The 23,156-nt window shown below is 41.5% G+C and overlaps 1 protein-coding gene across 7 annotated transcripts in view; it reads right to left on the bottom strand.

Annotated features, from left to right (window-relative positions):
* The window catches only part of LOC310927935 (transcription factor COE1), a gene marked incomplete at both ends in the record, with an annotated part of 92,736 nt that extends 73,927 nt beyond the window's left edge, over window positions 1-18,809 (bottom strand). For 6 of the 7 annotated variants that reach the window (XM_083890368.1, XM_083890369.1, XM_083890370.1 and 3 more), the window contains 6 exons: window positions 1,830-1,898; window positions 5,756-5,829; window positions 16,123-16,178; window positions 17,171-17,234; window positions 17,848-18,004; window positions 18,682-18,809. In XM_083890368.1, coding sequence (XP_083746494.1) covers window positions 1,830-1,898; window positions 5,756-5,829; window positions 16,123-16,178; window positions 17,171-17,234; window positions 17,848-18,004; window positions 18,682-18,809 — 548 coding nt within the window. The remainder of the gene's footprint in view (window positions 1-1,829; window positions 1,899-5,755; window positions 5,830-16,122; window positions 16,179-17,170; window positions 17,235-17,847; window positions 18,005-18,681) is intronic. The other variant, XM_083890373.1, reaches the window with a different exon arrangement.
* Between the last annotated feature and the right edge of the window lie 4,347 nt (window positions 18,810-23,156).

Here is a 23,156-nt window from a genome sequence, read left to right as displayed (position 1 = left end):
GTAACACTATTAATAATCAATAAATATTTCATATCTCATTTGTAAAGTGCATTAATTCATATTTTGTGTGACGTAAGTAAGTAACACCACATCTCATTCATCTTTGAAGTACAATATCTGGAATAGTATCAGGTCACATGAGAAAATACTTTTAAAATGTATATAATACGCGCGTGTGATCATACTCAGGAAATCAATGTTCTCCTGTTTTACTGTACAGAGCAAAAACAGCTGAAAGGGAGAAAATATTTAAACAGGACAAGCCTTAAAATAGTCGAGCCACACGAGGCAAACGCACATATAGTATTTAGGTTATATATATGTTATTAAGTCGGTTTGTGTCTAATATATCACCTTTTCTTTCTATTTATGGTCCAACCCGAGTCACATACCCCCCACATGGAGGCATGCATTCCTCCCAGGCAAAATGTATAGCGGTGTGTAAGCTGAGATGTCTGAGATAGCCAAGGAAAACAGAGGAAAAGTGGCTGCGGTGTGCAGATACTATAATGTGACGTATATACAACGCTTCAAGAGGACAGTTTAAAACATTTACAGAAACGGGACAAAGACAAAAAGTTATTGCCATAAGGGAAAGTGATAAAATCACTTTTTTGTATTATGAAATAGGTTAAAATGTCATAAATCTAGTTATATTTTTATGTTTATGTGTTTCTGCTGCCTGAAACATGTTTTACTATACTGTACTTATGCATGTTAGTCAGTCTCAACTGTCAAAACTGAGCTAGAACCTTGTTTTGGGGTTTTTGAGTGAAAAAAAAATGACCTGCGACGTTGAATTAATTGGGAAAAGTTGACTGTTTCAAGCAACAATAGGCAAAAAATTATAAATTATAAATTTAGATATTAGGTATTTACTCCAATTACATAAACCTGTGTGTAAATTCAGTATTTTGTACCCTATCTTGAACTGGATTTGACCTTTTATCCGTTACAACCACCCGCAAAATCGATAATTGGGTTCCCTGGCGAGAGTGACGAGCATCATAGCCTCCCCCCCCCCCAAAAAAAAAGCTGCTCACAGAGGGTTAAAACAACTGCCGAGAACAAATCAGATTAAAATGAGGTTGGATCTCATTTCAGTTTTTCTCTGTCACTTTTTTCCTTTGCTCATGACCCATTTTCCTGTGCTGCTGTAGGAGAGGCAGAAAAGAGAAGAGAGGAGAGGAGAGGAGAGGAGAGGAGAGGAGAGGAGGGGGGGGAGAGAGGGAGGGATGACTTCAGTCCTTCATCTCAACAAAAAAAAAAAAACAGACAGACAAGAAGAAAGGAAGAGATAGACAGACAGACAGGAGTGGCAGTGAAAATGGCAGACAACCTTCTGCTCGTAAACAGCTTTTCATTTTGAATTACGTAGTGGAAACGTACACTTTCTCAGTCAGTATAGGTGTGTGTGTGTGTGTGTGTGTGTGTGTGTGTGTGTGTGTGTGTGTGTCCTCTGCACAGGTCAGTGTTAACACAACTGCATACATCACGCGACTTGCAGCAAAATCTACTCCGACCTCTTTGTGTTATAAAAAAAAAAAAAAAAAAAACATTAAAATGTGAGCGTTAATGTTTCCATCCCTCAGAAGACACCGGCTTCATCTGAGGAATGTCTATTTCAGGAGAGACAGCCGTCGTTCAAATGGGTCAACACAGTCACTCGTCACACCGTGAATGTGTGTATGTGTGTGTGCGTGTGTGTGTGTGTGTGTGTGTGTGTGTGTGTGTGTGTGTGTGTGTGTGTGTGTGTGTGTGTGTGTGTGTGTGTGTGTGTGTGTGTGTGTGTGTGTGACAGAACGAGACAAAGTGAGAGCAGGCGGTACCTGTCAATGATAACAGGGTCTGAGGGTGTCTCATTACGGTTTCCACAGCTCTTCTTGTCACAGCACCGACTGAAAGAGAGAGAGAGAGAGAGAGAGAGAAAAAAAAGAGAAAAAGAAGAAGAGTTGGAGAAAAGTTAGACACAGCGATTGTACAGTATATTATAACAGAGCTTCAGATTTAGACGCACACAAAAGGGAAAGCGGTACATGTTCGCCGTATAGAAATTTGTCTCGCTGGATTTGATCAAATCTGTCTGAAGGTTTTGAGAGAGGGTTTTCCTCCTTGATAAGACTACAGACTTATATAAGACGTGGAAAACAAACGCGTTGGGATCTGAAAGCTCAAAGTGCTACATCTGCTGTACATGCACTGCACTATACTGTCAGGAGCTGAGATTCTGAACTAGAGGTGGATTAAGATTTGCAGCATTAATAAAACTCTACCACTGAAAGGTGCAATATGTCAAAGGTTGGAATAAAAACCAGAGAGTCGCTGCACAAGGAGGCTACGAGAACCACCTGGAAGCGTTTTAAGGAAGAAAGACAGTGTGCAGGATTCACGTCTCTTTAAATAGATGCGTTATTTTTCTTATTTTTGATCCACACCAAGCCAAACACGACGATGATGATGATGATGAGGTGGTAATTTAGCTGAAATAACAAATTAAACTGTGGGGTTTTGCCTCTAATGGAGCCACATACACTATAATGGTCATATATAATGCAAAAAAACAAACAATAAAACCATTTGTATTTCATATTTTGTACGGAAATATTGACCCAATGGCGTCTTTTAAGTTTTAAAGGTGCCATATGTAAGAATGTGGCCAAAAACGGTTACTACATTCAAATTCAGAATACAGAGGTCTTTTAGGTTTGGTTTTCTGACATAAGTGGCAACCCATGGTTGCTCGGCAGCTGAGACTCTACTGACTGCAATGATTGGTAGACGGCGGTAGGTGGCGCCACATGCGAAAAACATGATTTCAAAACATAAACATGATTTGCAGTCTGCAAAAGATTTTTTTTGTTGTTGTTAGTGAGTTCAATTTGTTATATGAACATTATTCCTGAGTCTCTGTGACATATTAGGAGGATTTTATGGCCAGTTGCTTTAGATTTATTACATGATGCACCTTTAAGTATAAAACAAGCAACACTGTGCTGATGAACAGATGAGATTGACAAATAAAGAGGCTCGGGGTGGAGTAAACACACTCATACGCCACTAAAAGAAGGAGAAACCTGACGTGGTGTGCACCAGAATTCACACATGTACACACTACAAGTCTGTCTTCCTTGCATGCATCAATTATGAATGAAGGTGTAAGCAGGAGGGGGGGGGGGGGGGGGGGGTAAAGCCTGGGGGGAATGGTAGTAAAGAGTGAAAGGGGAGCATGGGAGGGGAAGCTAAAACAAGAGGGTGAGAGCGACACAGGGAGGAAAAGTGGGAGGGGTGAGGATGAGGTTTGGGTGGGGAGAAGAGGAAGGGGAGACGTCTCAGGTTTCCCACTGTCACAGATGGCAGAGGTGAAAAGAAAGAAACTGACACATTACACCTTCCACCATTGTCTTCTCTGTTTTGCTGCTCTACCTGCCTTTCTGCTCTCCCTGTCATTTCCTCTCTGCTCCTCTATGATCTGGGTCACTTCGCAGCCCGGTCGGAGACAGAGCAGAGAACCAGCGAGGGGTTAGAGGGGAGGGAACGAGGCGATAAGGGAAAGGGAGAATATGGGGAGCAAAGAGGGGGGGGGGAGTGAGATTGGACAGGAGGCAAGGAAAGATGGGTGTGGGGGAGAGGTTGATGAGGGGAGGACGGGGGGGGGGGGGGGGGGATTTGGAAGATGTTATAAATGGAGGGGTAGTGGGAAGGAAAACGAGGGGGTAATGTAGCACTTATTTCCCTGGATCCTGGTGATCTAATCATCCACGCTCCCCCTGCTGCATCCTCTCCTCCTCCAAACACACACACACACACGTTATTTGTAGCTATTCTTCTAAGGACACCGAGTTGATCTCCATTCATTTTGCACACCATAACCAACTAATCCTAACCCTAACCTTAACCTAACCACAATTCAAATATTGGCCCTAAACTCAACCACTTCCCTGGGAACCAGTTTCTGCCTCATTAGGACCAGGTTTTTGTCTCCGTGAGGAATATTGGTCCTAATAAGGTCAGTGTTTATGGCGGAAAATGCCCCAAAGAGGTGACACAAGGTCTAGTTTTGATCATTTTCGAGGACATCTCACTGATTTACATTCATTTCCTGGAGAACTAGTACTGGATTAACCCTTATCCTAACCTTAATCTCACTAAACAACACGTCTTCACCTTAAAATGTCCGAATTTTCAGATTATTCAAACACATTTAGGTCCCTGAAACATGAGTATCACCTGGAAAACACACTCACTCGCATTCATCCACAAATGCAACTTTAAACTGTGGACTCCAAACTCCTTTTATGGCTTATTTTGTTGTTTCACACCCTTTTTTAAACACTTTTTAACTTAAATGTTGTGGTTTTTTTAGGCTATTTCAATCCAGAAAGAAAGCATTTTACTAAACAAACATGACACCTTAGAGTCAACCACTCTGGAGTAAAACCATTCAGTGGTTTGTGCCAGAAGCGCCGAGCAGGTTTTTGATGCAGCGCTGTACGGTGGCAGATTGGCTGGGAGCATATGGCTAATAGCCCGTCCGTGACAATGAGCCACACTGATTAATGGACGCCCCGAGCTCTTTGTTGTGTGTGTGTTCTCCGCCGTGTGCTGCGGCGAGGAACCCCCGCTGCAGAATCAGCATGTGAGAACACGAGGGGAGCAGCCGTAACTTTGACCCCACAGCGGCGGCGGAGGCGAGCGAGTGTTTACGAAGTCATACTTTCTGCACCGTGGCTGCTGCTGCTGCTGCTGCTGCTGCTGCTGCTGCTGCTGCACTCCATGAGGAAATGTTTGAATAATCCCGCAGGAAAGAGCCAGGGTGGAGGCCCCTCCAACTTCACATACAGTAGACATAATGAGTCTGCTACTCATTCCACGCGTGATGAACAACAATCATTTACAGTAAAAACCGGTTGCCAGATTCAATTTGTTTATAAATTCCTCTGCAAATCAAATCAGAATTTCAATAGGTTTTTTCTTTTTTTCTTTCTTTTTACCATAAAGCGTTGCGGCTCAACTGCCCCGAGGAACATTCAGCGAGCTATAGAATAAAATATTAGTGCGGCTGATTTCATGGTTAAAATCCCTGCTCGCGCATACAGATGAGGCCCAATTTATATTGTTACACTTAAAGTTGTTCGCTGACAAGGTCAGGGAATAAGAACAACTTAATTCATGTGCTACATTTGAATTTTTATAACTGGTGTGCGCAAGCGAGGGTGCACGTGAATACTTCTTTGTGAGTATACAGCGCTTGTGTGTGTGTGTGTGTGTGAGAAGGAAAGAGTGCCTGCCTATATTTTATAGTCAGACTGAGGAGGAAGGCCCATTTGTTAGCCGTGAAACAACAGGAGGGTTCAGATTGACTAATGAGTTTCTCTGTGTCCTAATTAACCAGGCGTCACACACACACATGCACACTCGCGCACGTGCACATCTTCTATTGTATAGGATAGGTTGGTAAAACGCGTCTATAAATAGAGCGCTTTCCTCCCAACCTACTTCTGAAGAAATTCATCTTTAGATTTTAATTAAAGCAACGACTCTGATAGCTCAAACTGATCTTCCTCAACAGATGAGGTTCCGCATCCATACATCTGTGTGTGTGTGTGTGGGGGGGGGGGGGGGGTTAATGAGGGTGACATAATAAAAGATGAGTTTTTCTGCAGATGAAGAAAGTGTGCTGCAGAAGTAACAAAGACAGGATAGAGGAGTTGTGTCGCAGGACGGGTGATGAAAGACGTGACGCAGACATCCTCACCTGCACATGATCTCATGTGTCAGCAGCACTCTGCACATCTCTGGGTTCTTGTCCTGGCCTTCATAAATAATCGGCTGGAAAAAGGAAGAGACACAAAGAGAAGAGAAATTAATAAAATAAATAATAGTATCTTTATCATGTGGCATGCAAAGTCCTTGAAGAGAAGTATAAATAGAACGAAGTAACTTGACGTCATGTATGGAAAGTAAAGGTTTTAAAAAGTGGCAGTGGTGGTAAACTGTGTCATAAAATGCTAATTACTGGCTACACTTACTTTACTTCTCAACAACAAACAAAGGGTGGACTGGAAACTTAGGGTAGTAACTTTGATCTGTCATATTATGCAAATACGCAAACTAAACAATCATTACATGATGTCACACCACAGTACTCGAGGAAGGCTTGAGAACATACACAAATCATGTTGTTTCAAAGAAATTCTACTGTATGTCAGTATCTTACAGTATTTTAAAAACACAAAAACACATGATATTGAAGTATTTTGATACAAAATATGAAGGCATTTTTTGTCAGCTCAATAAAAAAACATTTTAAGTTTTAAACTAGTGCTGGGCGTGTTAACACGATAGCGGCGTCAACGTTTACGCACGTTAACGCATGACTCCTGATTGTTAAAGGTGCCATATGTAAGAATGTGGCCAAAAACAGTTACTACATTCAAATTCAAAATACCGAGGTCTTTTAGGTTTCGTTTTCTGACGTAATTGGCAACCCGTGGTTGCTCGTCAGCTGAGACTCTACTGACTGCAATGATTGGTAGACGGCGGTAGGTGGCGCCACATGCCAAAACATGATTTCAAAACATAAACATGATTTGCAGTCTGCAAATTTTTTTTTTTAATGCACATATTTTGTCTGTACTGTTGTTGTTGGTGAGTTCAGTTTGTTATATGAACATTATTCCTGAGTCTCTGTGACATATTACGAGGATTTTGTGGGCAGTTGCTTTAGATTTATTACATAATGCACCTTTAAAATGAGTCTCTAAACTTAAACTTTACGCTAAACTTTAAAAACAGAGGCACACGTACGCTGTACACAGGTACGCTGGTTATTTGTAGCGCCGCTCTTTTTCGTTTAATAATCAGACAGCTCCAGTTTAACGCTAATGGCGCTAAACGAGCTAATGCGGCTGACGAAGCTAACTGGTAAACGGGTTAGTGCCTGGACTTTGGTGTCGCGGCGCGTAAACATGACGTTACACGTGTCTTTTTTCTGGTCAGTCATCATGGAAACGCGTCGTGCGTAACAAATTCCTGATAAATTGTTGAATTTTATCATCAAAATGTTCTTAAAAAACTATGAAAAAGTTGTAAAAAATAATGTAGGTTTTGAAGAAAATTTGGAAAAATGAATACCTTTTATTATTACGCTGATGATACGACTACTATACGATCATAAGAGTGTAACACAATGACACAACATCATACTGTGAGTGACTGTTTTTTCGCTCTTTGTTTCAGTGTTACTGGGGTAACAGTTTAGTTCCCACTTCACCTCCAAGAACACGTAGTTCAGCACTAACACCTTCACGCACACCCTCTCACACCTACTGTCTCCGCACGGGCCGTCTGACACCCTCCACTCACACATACACACAATTATCCGCGCACACCTTGTTCACAATCTTTTAGAAAATAAGCAGAATAACAACAATTCACTTTCCTTTTCTACACCTTTCGCTTTCACACCACCTGCTGCCATCAGGGGAAGATGAGGCCTCGTCCAGAACTTTCCCCAAACAATCGTTTTTTTCTTTATCCTTTCAAGAAATGTCTTCACACACGAAACCAACAAAACGACTCTACAGTAAATGAGGACCACTCAAAGCTGCTTTACATTACAGATTTGCCATCTATGTACATTTCCTATCACTCATCTTGCATATACCCATTCACCAGGCATGTATAAAGTGCCTCACAGTATAAGTATCCAGAAAATGACTTTACTAGAAGTTGAAGTCACTATTTTTATAAAGGCGCCGTATGTAAAAATGTGGCCAAAAACGGTTACTACACGCAAATTCAAACTACTGAGGTCTTTCAGGTTTCGTTTTCTCCGCAATTTTAACTCAGACTTAACCGGCAACCCGTGGTTGCAAGGCAGCTGAGACTCTACTGGCTGCAATGATTGGTAGACAGCGGTAGATGGCGCCACATGCCAAAACACGATTTCAAAACATAAACATGACATTTACTGCACTTAAGTATCAAAACTAATTTTCTAATAAAAATGTACTTAAGTTTTAGAAGAAAAAGTATTTAAAAAAGTGAGGACTAAGGATTGAGCCATGGTGGATCAGTGGTAGGGCAAATTGTCTTTCAACTGGAAGGTTGTGGCTTCAATTTCTGGCCCTGCTAGCCTAATAATTAGACTAGCAGACTGCCAGAAAGGACACACAATAATTGTGTGTGAACATAAGACATACGACACATACAATGGACTCAGCCACACCTCCCCAAATGAACCGGACTTTCAAACGGACTGGGGTTCCATAAGAAGGAGCTGGGGTGAAGGCACCCTTAATCCTAGTCCTGGGGACTCACTCCATTGCATGTTTTAGATAACTAGTGCAGTGCCCGTAGGAAGTATTTATTCCTATAGTGGGAGCTGAAGAAGATTTTTCAGTTATGGTAATGCATGATAAGGAACGTAAAGGCTAACATAAAATAACTGGCATGGATGACAGTCACAACAGCTAGCTACGCTAATGCTAATCGATTTGCGTTGTGCCCTAATGAGGTTGCAAAGCGTTAGCCCCGACGCTAATGCTCATCGTAGCCTCGCTGGCTTACCTTTGGAAACAGGTTCGCCAAGTTAGCCGCAAAGTAGTAGCATGCTAACGCTAAATAAATATGTGCTCGCGTATTGATCAATGGACACCTCATCGTTTCAGTATAACACCATGTTCTGTGGTGGACGGTGTGAAAATGTCTCACCCACCGTGAGGACAGCCTCTTCACTCCCACCTCCCCGCTCCAGACAGCGCAGCTGCTGCTGATGAGCCGCTGCCTGCCTGGTGTAGTGTGGTAAATCAGCGATTAAAATTCCTCTAAAAAATTTGAAAATCAAAGATGCCATCGGGCCATGCCCAACTCATATCCAAAGTCTTGGGGCAGACAGACAGACACACAGACACAACTTGCTTTATAGATAGATTCCTGCTCTAATACACCTGATTCAAAAAGGTCAGCTCGTCATCCAGCTCTGCTGTAACACCGATAACAAGCCATTCATTTGAATCAGGTGTGTTAGCCGGCTGCTACATGTCGAAAAACCATGACGATACGGCACAATAAGACACGACATGTACAGCATGTTGACTTGAACTGTGATTGTTTGGATGTTATAAAGCGTGAAAACAAAAACCTTTGCTGCAAAGTAACTTCATTTCCCTTGTGATTTGTCCTTTTCTCACGTGTGTGTGTGTGTGTGTGTTTGTCCTGGTCCGTCGTTCCTTCCCCGGTGATGTTCGCTCTGTGTGCACGAGCAGCTTGGCACTGGCTTAATTACAAGCACCTGTGTTTCATCGGCGCCAATTACAGGCAGTCGGGTTATTTGGAAGCTATATCTTTGACTTGGTTTTGGTGCGTGCCATTCACTGTCACATTCACTATCTCATCCTTTATTCTATTTTTGACGTGACACTACAACAAAAATAAAATAGTTGATTAATATAGGTAGCATTGTGGTAACAAGCGGATGTTAAAGACAACTTACCGTAGTGTGAATTTAAGTGTTATTAACTATTTTCAGTCCTGTATAACGTACCTAAAAGGGATACTTCATTAAAAGTACAAGTGTCTTACCAGAAAATGACTTTGGTAGAAGTAGAAGTCACTTTTTTATAATATTACTTAAAGGTGCATAACGTAATAAATCTATATCAACTGGCCATAAAATCCTCCTAATATGTCACAGAGACTCAGGAATAATGTTCATATAACAAACTGAACTCACCAACAAACAGCAGTACAGACAAAATATTTGCATTAAAAAAAATATTTGGCAGACTGCAAATCATGTTTATGTTTTGAAATCATGTTTTGGCATGTGGCGCCACCTACCGCCGTCTACCAATCGTTGCAGTCAGTAGAGTCTCAGCTGCCGAGTAACCACGGATTGCCAGTTACGTCAGAAAACGAAAGCTAAAAGACCTCGGTATTTTGAATTTGAATTTAGTAACCGTTTTTGGCCACATTCTTACATACGGCACTTTTAAGTAAAAGTCATAGAAGTACATGACATTTACTGTACTTGAGTATCAAAAGTAACTTTCAAGTAGTATTTTCTAGTAGTCTAGAAGTATTTTTAAAAAGTGAGCATTAGTAGCTCAGCGGTGGGGCAAGTTGTCTTTCAACTGGAAGGTTATGGGTTCAATTCCTGCCTCTGCTCATCGTTTTTTAGTTTTAAGTTTCTCAATAATTTTCCAGTGCATTTATGATATTAACAGTCAAAATCCTGCAGGAATATTGTTTGTATTTCAGCTCAAACTGTGGCCCCCAGGGGTGAGAATGTTCCATATGGGGCCCCAAGATGAACCGAGGGCTGTAGGCTGATCTATATGGAGCTCTGATGCATTCATGTAAAACAGTGCACTCTGGGGGCCCCATTACAATATTGTCGTAGCCCAGAGCGTTTTTAGCACTAATAGCTGTTTGCCGTGTCAGATTGGTCACCTGACATAACGGGACAAATCCCAGAGGACCACGGCTTCAGTGGACCATCAAATAAGATCCATCACGTTTAAAACTGGTCCTGTCAGTCTCTTCAGTGGAAATGTGACATGTTTAAATGCATCTATCTATCTATTATCATGCTGCACTATCGTTGATTTACCACGCTACACCAGGAAGGCAGCGGCTCATCAGCAGTGGCTGCGCTGTCTGGAGCAGGGAGGTGGGAGTGAAGAGGCTGTCCTCACGGTGGGTGAGACATTTTCACGCGGTTCACCGCAGAACATGTTGTTATACTGACACGACGAATACGCGAGCACATATTTATTTTGCTTTAGCATGCTACTACTTTGCGGCTAACTTGGCGAACCTGTTTCCAAAGGTAAGCTAGCGAGGCTATGATTAGCATTAGCGTCGGGCTAATGTAACACAAACACTGTGCAACCTCATTAGGCAGAACGCAAATGTTTTCATTTTCGATTAGCATTAGCATAGCTAGCTGTTGTGTCTGTCAACGATGCCAGTTATGTTATGTTTGCCTTTACATTCCTTATCATGCATTACCACAACTGAAAAATGCACGAGTGAGACCAGAAAAGGTTTATCCTGGAACGAACTGCGATTTTAAGTGACCTGAACATTGCGTTGTCGCAGCACTTTCAGACAATGAGGTCATGTTGTTGTCTCTACATGCTGTGTGTGCAGTTGTCATTAGAGGAAAAGCGGCGCAGAATGGCATGGTTTGTGCCGAACTGTATGCTGTATTTATTGGTTCTATACATTTTGGAAGCGCAATACTTTCACCTGATAGAAGCAGATGGAACTCAGGTATTATGATATTAGGGAACGATAGTCCAAGTCTTTGAGATGAGCCTCTCTTCTTATCAAGATTACAGTTTCTTTGCATTGTATGTTAATAAATGCGTCTTTACTGTGAATTTAGTTTCTTTATGGGGGGTGTAGAGTGGATTATCTTCCAATAAACCTCCAATAAAGCTACTTGTGCTGTGTGTGAGTCATTCCGGGTGCACGCGAGAGTGCGGTCCATCCATTAACGAGGCTCAGCGGCCAATCTCCGCCCCTTTACCGACCAGACCCGAGCACCCCGGGGCTCCTGTCAGTTATCGTTTTCCATGACTGTTCTTATATTACAGCTAAAAGCTCCTGGTGGTCCAAGAGTCCGGCACTTACTGTATGCACACCTGGCCGATGCCGGCACATGAAACCAAAACATAATCTGAGCTAAAACGAGCAAGATATTGCCAATTTCCAAGCGTTTCGACCTCAGACCTGAACACAGGTATCCACGGCGGGAACATATTCAATAACCGCAGCCCAAGAAAAGCTCCATCCAATATCCAGACATCTGAAACCAATTCTCTTATTTTATTCTCCACCATTTTGGCTTTCATATTTTCCTTTTCTTATGGTTGAAAGCGAAAGTGAGTGAGGGCGCTGCAGGGAAAGACACAACTGACAGATTCTGAAAAGGAAATGTACTTTATAAGCCACACGTCTGTCTATGATTAGACCTGCTCACTGCTGTGCCATGGGAAAAGAGTGGGCCAGGCAACTTCCTCTGAACTTGCTGCGTACACTGGACAAACATGCATCATTGTGTCACCTCAAACTCGTTTTTTCCCTCCTTTCCTTACTCTCTTCACACCTTGCACTCGGCAAAGGCATTCATCTTTACGAACAGAAATAGGCCTGATGAAAGTGTTGAAAGAGGCTGATAAATCCTGACACACATTGTTGTCTTAGAGCAACTTAAACCCTTAAAGCTGAAATAACAGTTTCAGGGTCATTTTATGCACAGTCCTCTGTCCATGGACTATGTATATCATGTTTAGTGTGCGACTTCACGTTGAAGTGTAATGCTTGTCCATTAAAAAGACTTCGTAAACATCTGCTTTCACTGTAGCTGCATCGAGTTACACCCAGTGAACGCTGCACCTTTCCTGCGAACTCTGCAATTGCAGGACGGAGCGACAGTTGTCAAGTTTTGGGGAGTCTGTGTCAGCTTAGCAAGTTATCCAAACACTCACAATCGTACTGGAACCCTGTTTGTTCAGCTGTGACTGTGTCATACATGAACTAAATGTGAAGCCAGGGTTGAGAGGCACATCTGCAAACCTCTTAAAGCTGCTTGAAATCATTTAAAGGTGACAGAGTGGTCCTGTTGCACATAAATGTTAGTTGTGGAGGTCTACTTACATATATTAACTTGTTTTTATGGTCAAAAACCTCCTAGTTGCTGTAAACAAGCCGATTGAAATCCTCTTTTCTGACGCTGTTCGTTCAGCCGCGATGTTTCAGAGTGAACTTTCACCCCCAGAAGACAGAGTCTTGTGATTGGCCAGTACTATTCAGCACACCCGCTCTCAGAAGGATGGATCTGCTGTTCAGGAGAACCGATGTTTACGTAACTATTACGGGATTTTCCGAGATCTCGCTGAGCCCCGAGATTACAATAAAACACAGCGTTCTCAGCAATGGCTGAACTGTTTGTTTCGAACCTTCAGGGCTTCATAAACAAGGTAATGACGCAGATACACACCAAAAAAACAGCGTTAATAGGAACTTCCGGTCGAGTTCCACTTTAAAATAACAACTCAGTAAACAGGTCACTCACGGCCTCACGTTGACTCATTTCAATCGGCGCCAGATTAAAAACCAGAACTGTTAGGACTTCCTCTAACACTTCATCGCATCATGACCCCTTCAGATGCCACTCAAGAGCAATATCGTGCGCTTAAGTGACGTCTTAAGTTCCTAATGTCTCTCCTGCTTGGCAACCTGAGCCACGCGGAGCTCCAATCTCAGAGCTCCTTCATGCTGTCACCTCATCTGCTCCGCGCTCCTCTTTCATCCTCCTCTCCGCCTCACCCAGCCTTTCATGCAGCATCTCCCTGCGCTCTCTCCCCTCCCCAGCTTTGAAGCGGCGTGACACGCGTGGCGTGTAAACAAGCAGCCGTTAGCAGCACTTCCTCCCGCGTTAGCGTCGAGGTCGAGTAGCGAGCTAGTGATCCGACAGGGCCCCGCACTGACAGATGCTTTTATTCTCCGAGAAGAGAGTCGCGATCAACCGGCACCAAAGAGCTGCTTCTGACGACTGGAGGTGCTCTGCTCCTCCATTTAACACAATCAGCGCTGGCCCACCCAGCAAAACACACGCTCACAAGACAGACTGGGAAAAAAAAAAAAGAAGCAGGATAACAGATGTAGGTGCCAGCTTTAGGTGCCAAACACTTGAGTGGGATTTACTTTTCTGGCAGAGGAAGTACTATCAGAAGTGTGAAATAAACAGAATCACTGATATGAGCCAAATAACACCATGCAGCAACACTACACTGATGGAAAATCCAACCTGCCTTTTCGAGATTTTAATACTGGATGGCAGCAATCAACAAACAAATCTGTATTTTTAAAAAGGCCTAACATAAATGTCATTATTTCCCTTATCAAACTTTTTATCAAACGTCCTCACAGTCCTGTGGTGAGCCGAGCCGAGCCGTACCACTTAGCGGAAAAGCATCTTAAGCGATCTCCTCTCGAGGCTCACTTTCATTGGTCCTCACTAAAAAAGTGTACCACGTCCCTGGGGGTTTATTATCCATTTTCTTAGACAAATTAGTATCATCAGCTCTCGCTATTAGTACCTGAACCCTCCGTGACCAGTTAATTTGTTTGCGTTTCGAAACTCGACGGCTCCCATGGTGCTTGTTGCCTTTGAACTCGGGTGCTGCGCTCGTTCTACAGCTGGATTATAAATAGAGTTTGGTCGCAGGCCCCTCGACAAGCCTTCGAGATGTTTAGCAAATGATAGTTTTTTTTGTTTGTGAGGGCGGGGACGGTACCTATTTAAGGCGATTAAATAAACAGAAGTCATGAAAAATATATAGATATACTGCATCATTAATGTGCCAGTTCTCACTGCGGTTCTCGACATTCTCTGTCAGCGTTTACAGAGAATTACTGATATGAAATATAGATTTTCAAAGATCAGATTAGTCTTGTCAGTCACTTGAATGTTTTTGATCTACTTCAAGGCAATATATATAATACATAGTAATAAATATCTCTTTAAAGCAGAGGTGTCAAACATGAGGCTCACGGGCCTGAACCGGCCCACCAGAGGGTTCAATCTGGCCTGCAGGATATTTGTGAAATTGGGAAATACTATAATTTCAGCTCCAGATACCTGTGACTAAATATGGTGTCCCTTTATACACACTAAGAAATCAAAGGGTACAACGCTCCAGTTGTACACTATCAGGGTACAAGCACTGTACCTTTAAAATGTGTACCTCGAAAGAAACATTTCTGCACCCCTAGTAACAAAAATGTACCTGTACACACTGAGAAAGTGGCAGTACTTGTACCCTGATAGGGTACAACGGAGCGACAGCAAAAGGTATTTTGATTTGATTTTACGTTGTGATGCACATGTGTATTTGGTAAATTACGCATACTATTGTTGTTTTTCGCAGTAAATTTCACGTTCATTTTTTTAATAATAGGAGTTGTTGTTGTTTACAGGTGTCTATGTTTGTTTTTTACTGGTGCGGCCCACTAAAATAGACAAAAAAGAGTTTGTCATCCCCTGCTTTAAAGGATCAAAACTTGAGAGTTGGGGGTTTTTTTTGGATAAAGGCGATAAAGTTCAGCAAATGTGTGTGCATTTGTTACCTTTTCAGACCAAAACCTTGTCCTAAAGAGGCTGATCCTAATTTCTGGCAAAGTTTTGAATAGTGGTTAGGTTAAGGTAACTGTCCTTAAAAGAATAGCAGTGCTAACGTGCATGTGCGTGTGTTTGTTTGTTTGTGTGTAGTTGGCTGTTGCTCCTCTATGCTTGAGATAAACAGTGTTGTTAGGGAACAGTGTGGTCCCTTAAAACCTGCCAGACACACACACAGTATGTGTGTGAGACTCTATCATGGAATCACATTAGCGAGCGTTCAGTGCATAGCATGGCTTCTTGGCTCCTCGTCCCATACCACACACAATGACACACATTCACACACACAAACATATGACGCATTAGAGAAGATCCCACTCTCAAAAGCTTAAACTAAAAAAAGCATAACTATCATCTGCTCGGCTTCACTCCCTCTCCGTGCTGCTCTTTGCGTCACTTTCCTGACGAAAAATGCAGATCAACAAATAAACAATAAATTGGATGTGATCAGAAACCGCTCTCCACGCAGCAGACCGAGTCCCAGAGGCGTCGTTATATCTTTCCACTTCCCACTGCGAGCGGCGCAATCGTGTCTCCTGCTCCTCTCGACACCCTCTCGCTGCCTCCTCGCTCTAATCACAGCGAGAGAAGTACAGGCAAAAAAAAAAGCCTGGAGCCCTGCAGTGAGTGTGTGTGCTAGTGTGTGTGTGCCCCAACCCACCCACTCTCAAACACACACACACACACACACACACACACATATCTATACTGTGGAAACACCCACCCACAGAATTAGACACACATAAACACCGCTTTTTTGTGTGTGTGTGTGTGTGTGTGTGCGAGTATAAAGGAGGGGCGGCAGAGAACAGGCAGATCAGTGAAGCAGTTCATTGTCAGGGGAGGTAACTGTAGAGGTGACAGACACACACACACACAAAGAGAGTGTGTGTGTGTGTACGTGTACGTGTATGTGTGTGTGTGTTTACCTGTTTAGTCATGGAGTCGATGAGTCGAACATATAAGTCCTGCTCTGTTCTGATGCCTGTTGGGAAGCAGAGAAGTAAAAAAAATAAAAATCATACAGAATGAATTAAAATGTGCATTTTTAAATGATCTATCTATCTGTCAGTCAAATAAAATCTATATAATTATTCATTAATAAGAGCTTAAGTCTTACTTATGCAACGCCTACAAATGTGAGAGGGGTCAAGAGGTCATTTAGAGGATTGAGATACAGGGGAAAAAATACACTACAATTATTCTAATTTAATTTCTCTATTTTTCTTGTGATTTATTCTTATTTTTTTTGCATCATCTTAACTTCCTTACGCCTAATGAATACTAAAATAAAGTGTGTGTGTGTGTGCTCGAAACAACATAGAAACCATTAGACTGCTGTCAATGCTCCATAATGACGTTAAATGTGTTATCTTATAACGTCACAGTCGATAAAAAAGTCACAGTATACGTGCGGCGGTGTCCATTCTCACATGCAAACGATATTCAAATCAATAATCAGACTTAATAATCACTTTGGACAGTATAACATATATATATATGTATACATTTATATATATACATATATATATAGGAGGCTGCTGATGCTCTATATCTGTGTGTATGAGACTGAACAATCCTTTAATCAACTTAAAGCACATTTTACATTAATAATCTGCTCTTTTATTATTATTCTTCCTTAAGTGTTGATATTGTTTTTGTTTTTTTGGGACACTTAAAATAGATAAACAATGTGTGCAGCCAGCAGACTTTGTGTCTCACTGTCTCACAGTGTGTGTCCTCACTTGAGGACAGTGACAGTCAATGAAGCCACAAAGCTGCAACTCATTCCCTTGCAGCATCTGCTGCATCTGCTGCTCTGCAACAGTTTAGGCAAAGAAAAATCATAATAAAAAAAAAATAATAAAAATAATAATAATAAAAAATCACTTCTGCAACTCGTGGCTGACCCTCACTTCTTCTTTAAAAGGAATAAATCACATGCTTCATGGACATATGTTGCAGATTTGCACTCACCGTTACTGTAAAGCAGCTGCAGCCGGTAATGAATCCCGTTATTGGTTTTCTCTCCGCTCATCTCCTTAACACAGACAAACACTCAGCTTAAATATGACACTTTTTTATATCATTAAAAAAATAAAATTAAAATAAAACATAAAATAACACATGTATGTTGAGTAAGTGATTGAATTCCTCACAGTGGTCACGCATTAAATAAACATGTGGTTTGTGTAAACACAATGTGATTGTGGCTTCTTCTTCTTTTTTAAATTGCTCTGTAATTACTGGTTATGTTTGCAGGGCAAATAAATCCAACATTAAATCCCCCCTCTCCCTCCCTACATTACCTCTAATTTAAACAGTGTCATAATTGATGTTTGTTTGTTTGTGCAGAACAAGTGGTTGTGTTAAATGTCAGCTGTAAATTAAAATTTAAAAAACACCACCAGTTTTTAACTATTTGTAAAATGTACAAAATAATCGAATGACGCTTTTTTTTGTTACAGAATAAACATCTAATTCACTACATATAATAATAATTATTATTATTATAATTAATAGTTAAGCAAATGTGGTATTATTATGAATGGCACATATCACGGGGTGATAATATAATAAGGCCTTTTATTTTATTAAATAAAATAAAATCAGTGCGTAAAAGATCTTATTTAAATCTGAGCTTCTGCACCGACCTTCTCCTTCTCGATGAAGTCCACGAAGTTGGTCCTCTCGATCTCCACAGGCTGACCCTGACGGTCATACAGCGCCAGCACGAAGTGGAAGAAGTTGGACTTCCGCAGGTTGGAGGGCGGCTGCTTCTCAAAGTGAGCCCGGGCCAGACCCACTCCACTGCGGACACACAGGCGTCAAAGAGTCGGTGTTGGGACAGCGGAAGTTTCACTTCATAGAAATATATATATTTGTTCTTTTTTTAATTTGAACATTTTAAGCGATGTGTTCTCATGAAAGGCGGATAAAGAAACTCCAAAAAAATACCTAATAATTATTTAGTTTTTAATTTATTCTGGAGGTCGTTTTTCATGATAATCTGACAGGAGGTCAACATTTACATCACTGACTCTCCATCACGATTTAATTCAATTTAACACTATTTGGTCAACAATGAGTTTATTTTAAGAAGCAGTTATAGATGGACAGATTTATTTCCCCAATTTCCAAACCTTAATCCCAGATTTATTGAATTGCTCTTTTGGTTTTACGCACAGGAAACTCCCAAAATATGAAAAGAAAAAGGGGAGCGTTTTAAATCTGTGGCACACATGTGTTGCATTTACTATTTAATGATGACAATTAATCTGCGTAAATGAAAGCTGATTCCTCCACACATGCAGCAGCAGCAGCTCCGCGTTTCCCCCCCTCCATCAACTTGCATCTGCGCGCTCCTGACATTAAAACAACATCCTGCTGTTTCCATGTGTCAGTGAATGCAGCACGCGCATGCAGGAGGACAGTGTGGTGTGTTCGGTGTCTCCTCCACGCTGGAAGGACTGAAGGGAAGAGCTCACCTTTGGGCGGCTGTGTTGGCGTCCAGCACGCCGCCCCCCTGCATCCATCCCCGGACGTTCATGCCTCCCAGCGGCTCCTCTTTCAGGCTGCTGCCGCTTCTCTGGATGCTCTCCTGGATCCCGAACATGAACAAACCTCCGAAGCTCAGTGTTTGCGCCGGTTTTAGTCCGCGTCTCCCGCTGCGCTGTGCACTTGTCCTCTGTAAAGGTGCGCGCTCTGCTCCTCTTCCTGCTGCTTCGCCACAAAACCAACTCTTTATTCCTTTATTCCCGCATAAGGAGGAAGTTGCTGTTAAAAGACGAGAGCGGGATCACATCCGAATGGTATGATCCAAGGAACCAGTCACTTAAAAACACGTGTGTAAATCACCAGGACGCAACGTGGAAAGGTGCGTTAAAAAAAAAGTCACTCCGGCTTGCTGCGCTCGGAGAGCCGCACTTTGGAGAAGCTGGGACAAAAAAAAGAAATCAACTAGCGCTAAGATGAGATGTCATCATTATCTGCTGACACTTCTTGACTCTTTTGCTTTCTCCTGTGGTCCGGGGGACGTGTGCGGAGGTCCAGAGCAGCGCTGCGTCCTGCAGGGTGAGTCCCGAGCTCTCCACACTGCGCACTCCTCTCTCTCTGCCTCTCTGAGGGAAAACGCTTCGTGACTCCTTCCCAAAGGACTGACTCTCCGAGAACCAAACACGGGCTTCTCCTGCCTGAGGGTGGAGGAGGAGGAGGAGGGTGGCAGTTAGGATGGGAAGGGAAAAGAGGGGAGGGGACACAGGACGGGAGGAGAGGAGAGGAGAGGAGAGGAGAGAAGAGAGCGGAGACGCCTCCTCCAAACAGAGAGGAGAGTGGAGTCAGGTCAGAACCCACTTGTCCTCTCATCTGTCCCTCTCTCCTCCGCTGTCCTGCTTCAAAGCATGATGTATTTATTTATTTCTGCAAATAATTTCTCACTAAAAACATGAATCCTTGTGCGTCATGACGCAGAAAATCCACCGGGAAAGTTTCATTTTGGCCAAATTGACTCTCATCACTCAATATGCAGCTATATATTATATAGTATATATATTATATGATATTGCTCACCAGGAGGAGCTGTTATCTATTTTTTAATGATATATGTACAGGAAAAAATACACACTTTTGGACCATGGACGTGATCTTTACGCCCCTGTCCTGTTGTCCTCTGACCAGGTATATGGACACATTTAACCCTTTAAGGTACGCACCAAGAAAAAAGCAAAGGAAAAATTATTTCTATGCATTTTTTTATTATTTTATTTACTTATGATAACAATAACGACAATCATTATTTATTTATTTTTAAATTTGACCCCTATAGTATTTCAGATACAGGGCTCTACCAAACGGTCTGTTCATAATAAACCTGGTTTGCAAAAAAAGTACAACATTCAGAACAAGTCATTAATCTAGTGTTAGTGAGTTCAGCTTGATGCATTTTTCAATGCGATACAGTGACTTATAGTGTGGTCGACCAAATGGTTGAATAGTACCTTAAAGGGTTAAAAAGACATTTTTGTACTTTACTTTGTAATTTTCTTTATTTAATCAAAAATGTATAGTGATGTTGTGTTATTTCTGACACCTGTAACTTTTAAATGCAGCAGTTTTGTGGAAACTGCTTAGTGAAATAAATAAATAAATAAATAAATAAATAAATATGCATGTTTTACTGAATTATTATAGGGGGTGCCTTTTCCTCCCCCACTTGACCCCACCCCCCTGAAATATGTGCACACCCCTGGTTTAGAAATATTATTTGTAATTTCCAGAAACAAAAACTTTCTCACAGGAATCATAATTAAAAAAAAAAAAAAAAAGTGTGATAGGTGTCAATGTGTATGTTCTTTAGTGTTTAACGTGTTGCATCTATGTCGTATCAACTCACACGGAAGTTCTATTTAGATGGACTGGGTTAGGCTCAATTACATAAGCCATATTTCATCGTCACAACACGTCCCTGCTCTCTATTGTCTCTCCCGCACAGACTCGCATTATTGCGGCCCAGCGCCGCAAGACGCGCAAACTAAAGTGACAATAACAATAATTAGCTCAAAATAACAATGAGCGTAATTGAGGATAATTGCTACCAGGTTTTTTTCCCCCCCTTCTGCTTTGTCTCTCCCTGCAGCACCATCTGTTATTTCAAACAATTTATCACATGCACCGACGCCGTGAGAGGGAGAGAGAGAGGGGGGATCCATCCAAAGTAAAAACACAAATATTAATAGGCGTGCATGGATCATTTCTGAACTCTGTTTGGAAAATAAAGCGACAAGGCATTGATCTGTCGAGGTGCAAAAGGTCAACAACTTCAGTATTATTCAGCCGCGCGTTGGCTGCGAGGGGAATGATTGGCAGGGCGCACTGGCGCAGCTCCAGGCTCCAATTCCCAAAGGTTATTGAAAAACGCTCTTGACCTTGATTATACTATAGAATATAAGCGTCTTTTATGTTGCACTTTTTCCTGCTTAAAGAGAAGCGGTGGATCAGCCTGTGCGGGGTTGAAGAGCTGAGATGAAATGTGTGAATGGAGGAGCAAGTGACAGCAGTTTGGATCGATCCATGTGGGTTAAAAGGACCAGATTATTTAAGAAAACCTAAACCTCCCAATTATAGGCCTGCACTGGAATTAAAAGCTGGAAAATGAGAATATATGATTTTATTATTTTAAAAAACACAGACGTTTGGAGAGTGTGTTTAAATGATAGTCTGATGAGGTCAAACATCTAATGTAATAATTATTATTATTATTATAACCTGCCTTGAAACATCATCACATACTCCTAATTTAAACTGACATATCCCAGCTTTACATTGAATAATAATAAATGATAATACAAATAACATCTTGCAGAAATCCAAACAGGAAGCAATTATTTCAAAAAGCATGCCAGATTAAAGAAAAACGTCATTTTAGAGACATGAACACACTGTGAGCGCGCGCTGTGACTCCTGCTGTGCACCTCTGACACACACACACAAGCCAAAAACAATACACTGGCGCCATCGTGCGTCTGACCCGAGTATAACACATCAGTCTCAAAGTTATTCATATTTAAATGTCTCTAAAGAACCTCTGCATCTCTTCACTCCTCAATTTGATCATTAACATCATATTGGATTATACACTGACGTGCCACTTTATTAGGCACACAACTGCTGCAGCACATACAATAAATGATGACTGATTTATCAAGCACACAGCATATCTCTATTAATCCAGAATAAATATTATCAAAATGGCTATTAAAATAGTCAGACATCTCATAAGTCATATATGAAAGCAGGGCCGGCCCAAGGCATAAGCGAACTTAGCTGCTGCTTAGGGCCCCAAGAGCAATTAACTAAAAAAAAAAAAAAAAAAGTTTGGATTGCTGTAGTTTATTTAGAATTTTTCTCCCCATTTTTACTTATATCTAACATTAACTTTATATTTTATTTATAAACCATTTTTATTATCTTGTTCCGGGTGCCTCTGATTTACATTATTATTTAAGTATTTGTTTGATATTTATTTGATATTATTATTTATTTTACTTAATGCTGTTTTTTTACATATAAAAGTCAAATATTTCTATTACAGGAGTGTGAGTTTTCTGTAAGTTTGCAAATCTGATGTCTGCTTCCATACAAGTGTAATGGTGACAGAGTAGAATAAGTAGAATACATTTAGTAAAGTATGTGTGTGAATACCCGAAGTCAGAGGAAAATGACCAGACTATTATACTACTATATATACACAGCAGGAGTCCATTACAGGGCCAAACATTGAAACTTTATCATGTGATTTAGGCCTGAAAGCAAACACGTACTGCAGTACTGTATGGAGACAGTATTAACATACTGTCCATTATATACTTTGCTACTAAACTTTATTATATTACATGTGAGCCTCTTTAAGTGCAGGTAAATCAGTTTTAAAGAACCATAACTTCAGGTTTTGAAGTGCACCAGAGGATTCACTCACCTTCTACCACTTAATCCTCCACATAAGGGTCAATCCCAGCTGAAATAGGCACCAAAGGTGGGGTAAACTGTAGAGTACGCCAGTCCATCGCAGGGCCACCTAGAGACAAACACGCTCACAATCACACGTACGGTCAATTTAGAGTGTCCAATTGACTTACTTTCTTTACCATATTGCACCGACTCCATAGCAGAAAGGCCAAACCGGGTCGCAAACCCTGGTCTTCTGGCTCTACATCAACCGCGTGACCTGCTGTGAATTCAAACGTCACAATAAAACCAAAAAAAAAGTAAAAGTTACCAGAGTGGATGGTTCATTTTATTTCTGACATTCAATTTTTTTGTAAAATAACCAAAAGGCGATGCCAGACATGAAACCCAAGAAACCAAAACATGGAGCGGTTAAACAGAATATCTTATACGACTGGCATTCAGAGTCTGGTTTTAAAGAGCAGGTCCTAAATGAATGTATGGAAAAAGAAAATCCGAA

This window comes from Microchirus variegatus (genome assembly GCF_963457635.1).
Source record: "Microchirus variegatus genome assembly, chromosome: 5".
Classification (NCBI taxonomy): domain Eukaryota; kingdom Metazoa; phylum Chordata; class Actinopteri; order Pleuronectiformes; family Soleidae; genus Microchirus; species Microchirus variegatus.
This window is presented reverse-complemented; position numbering and strand designations above follow the sequence as displayed.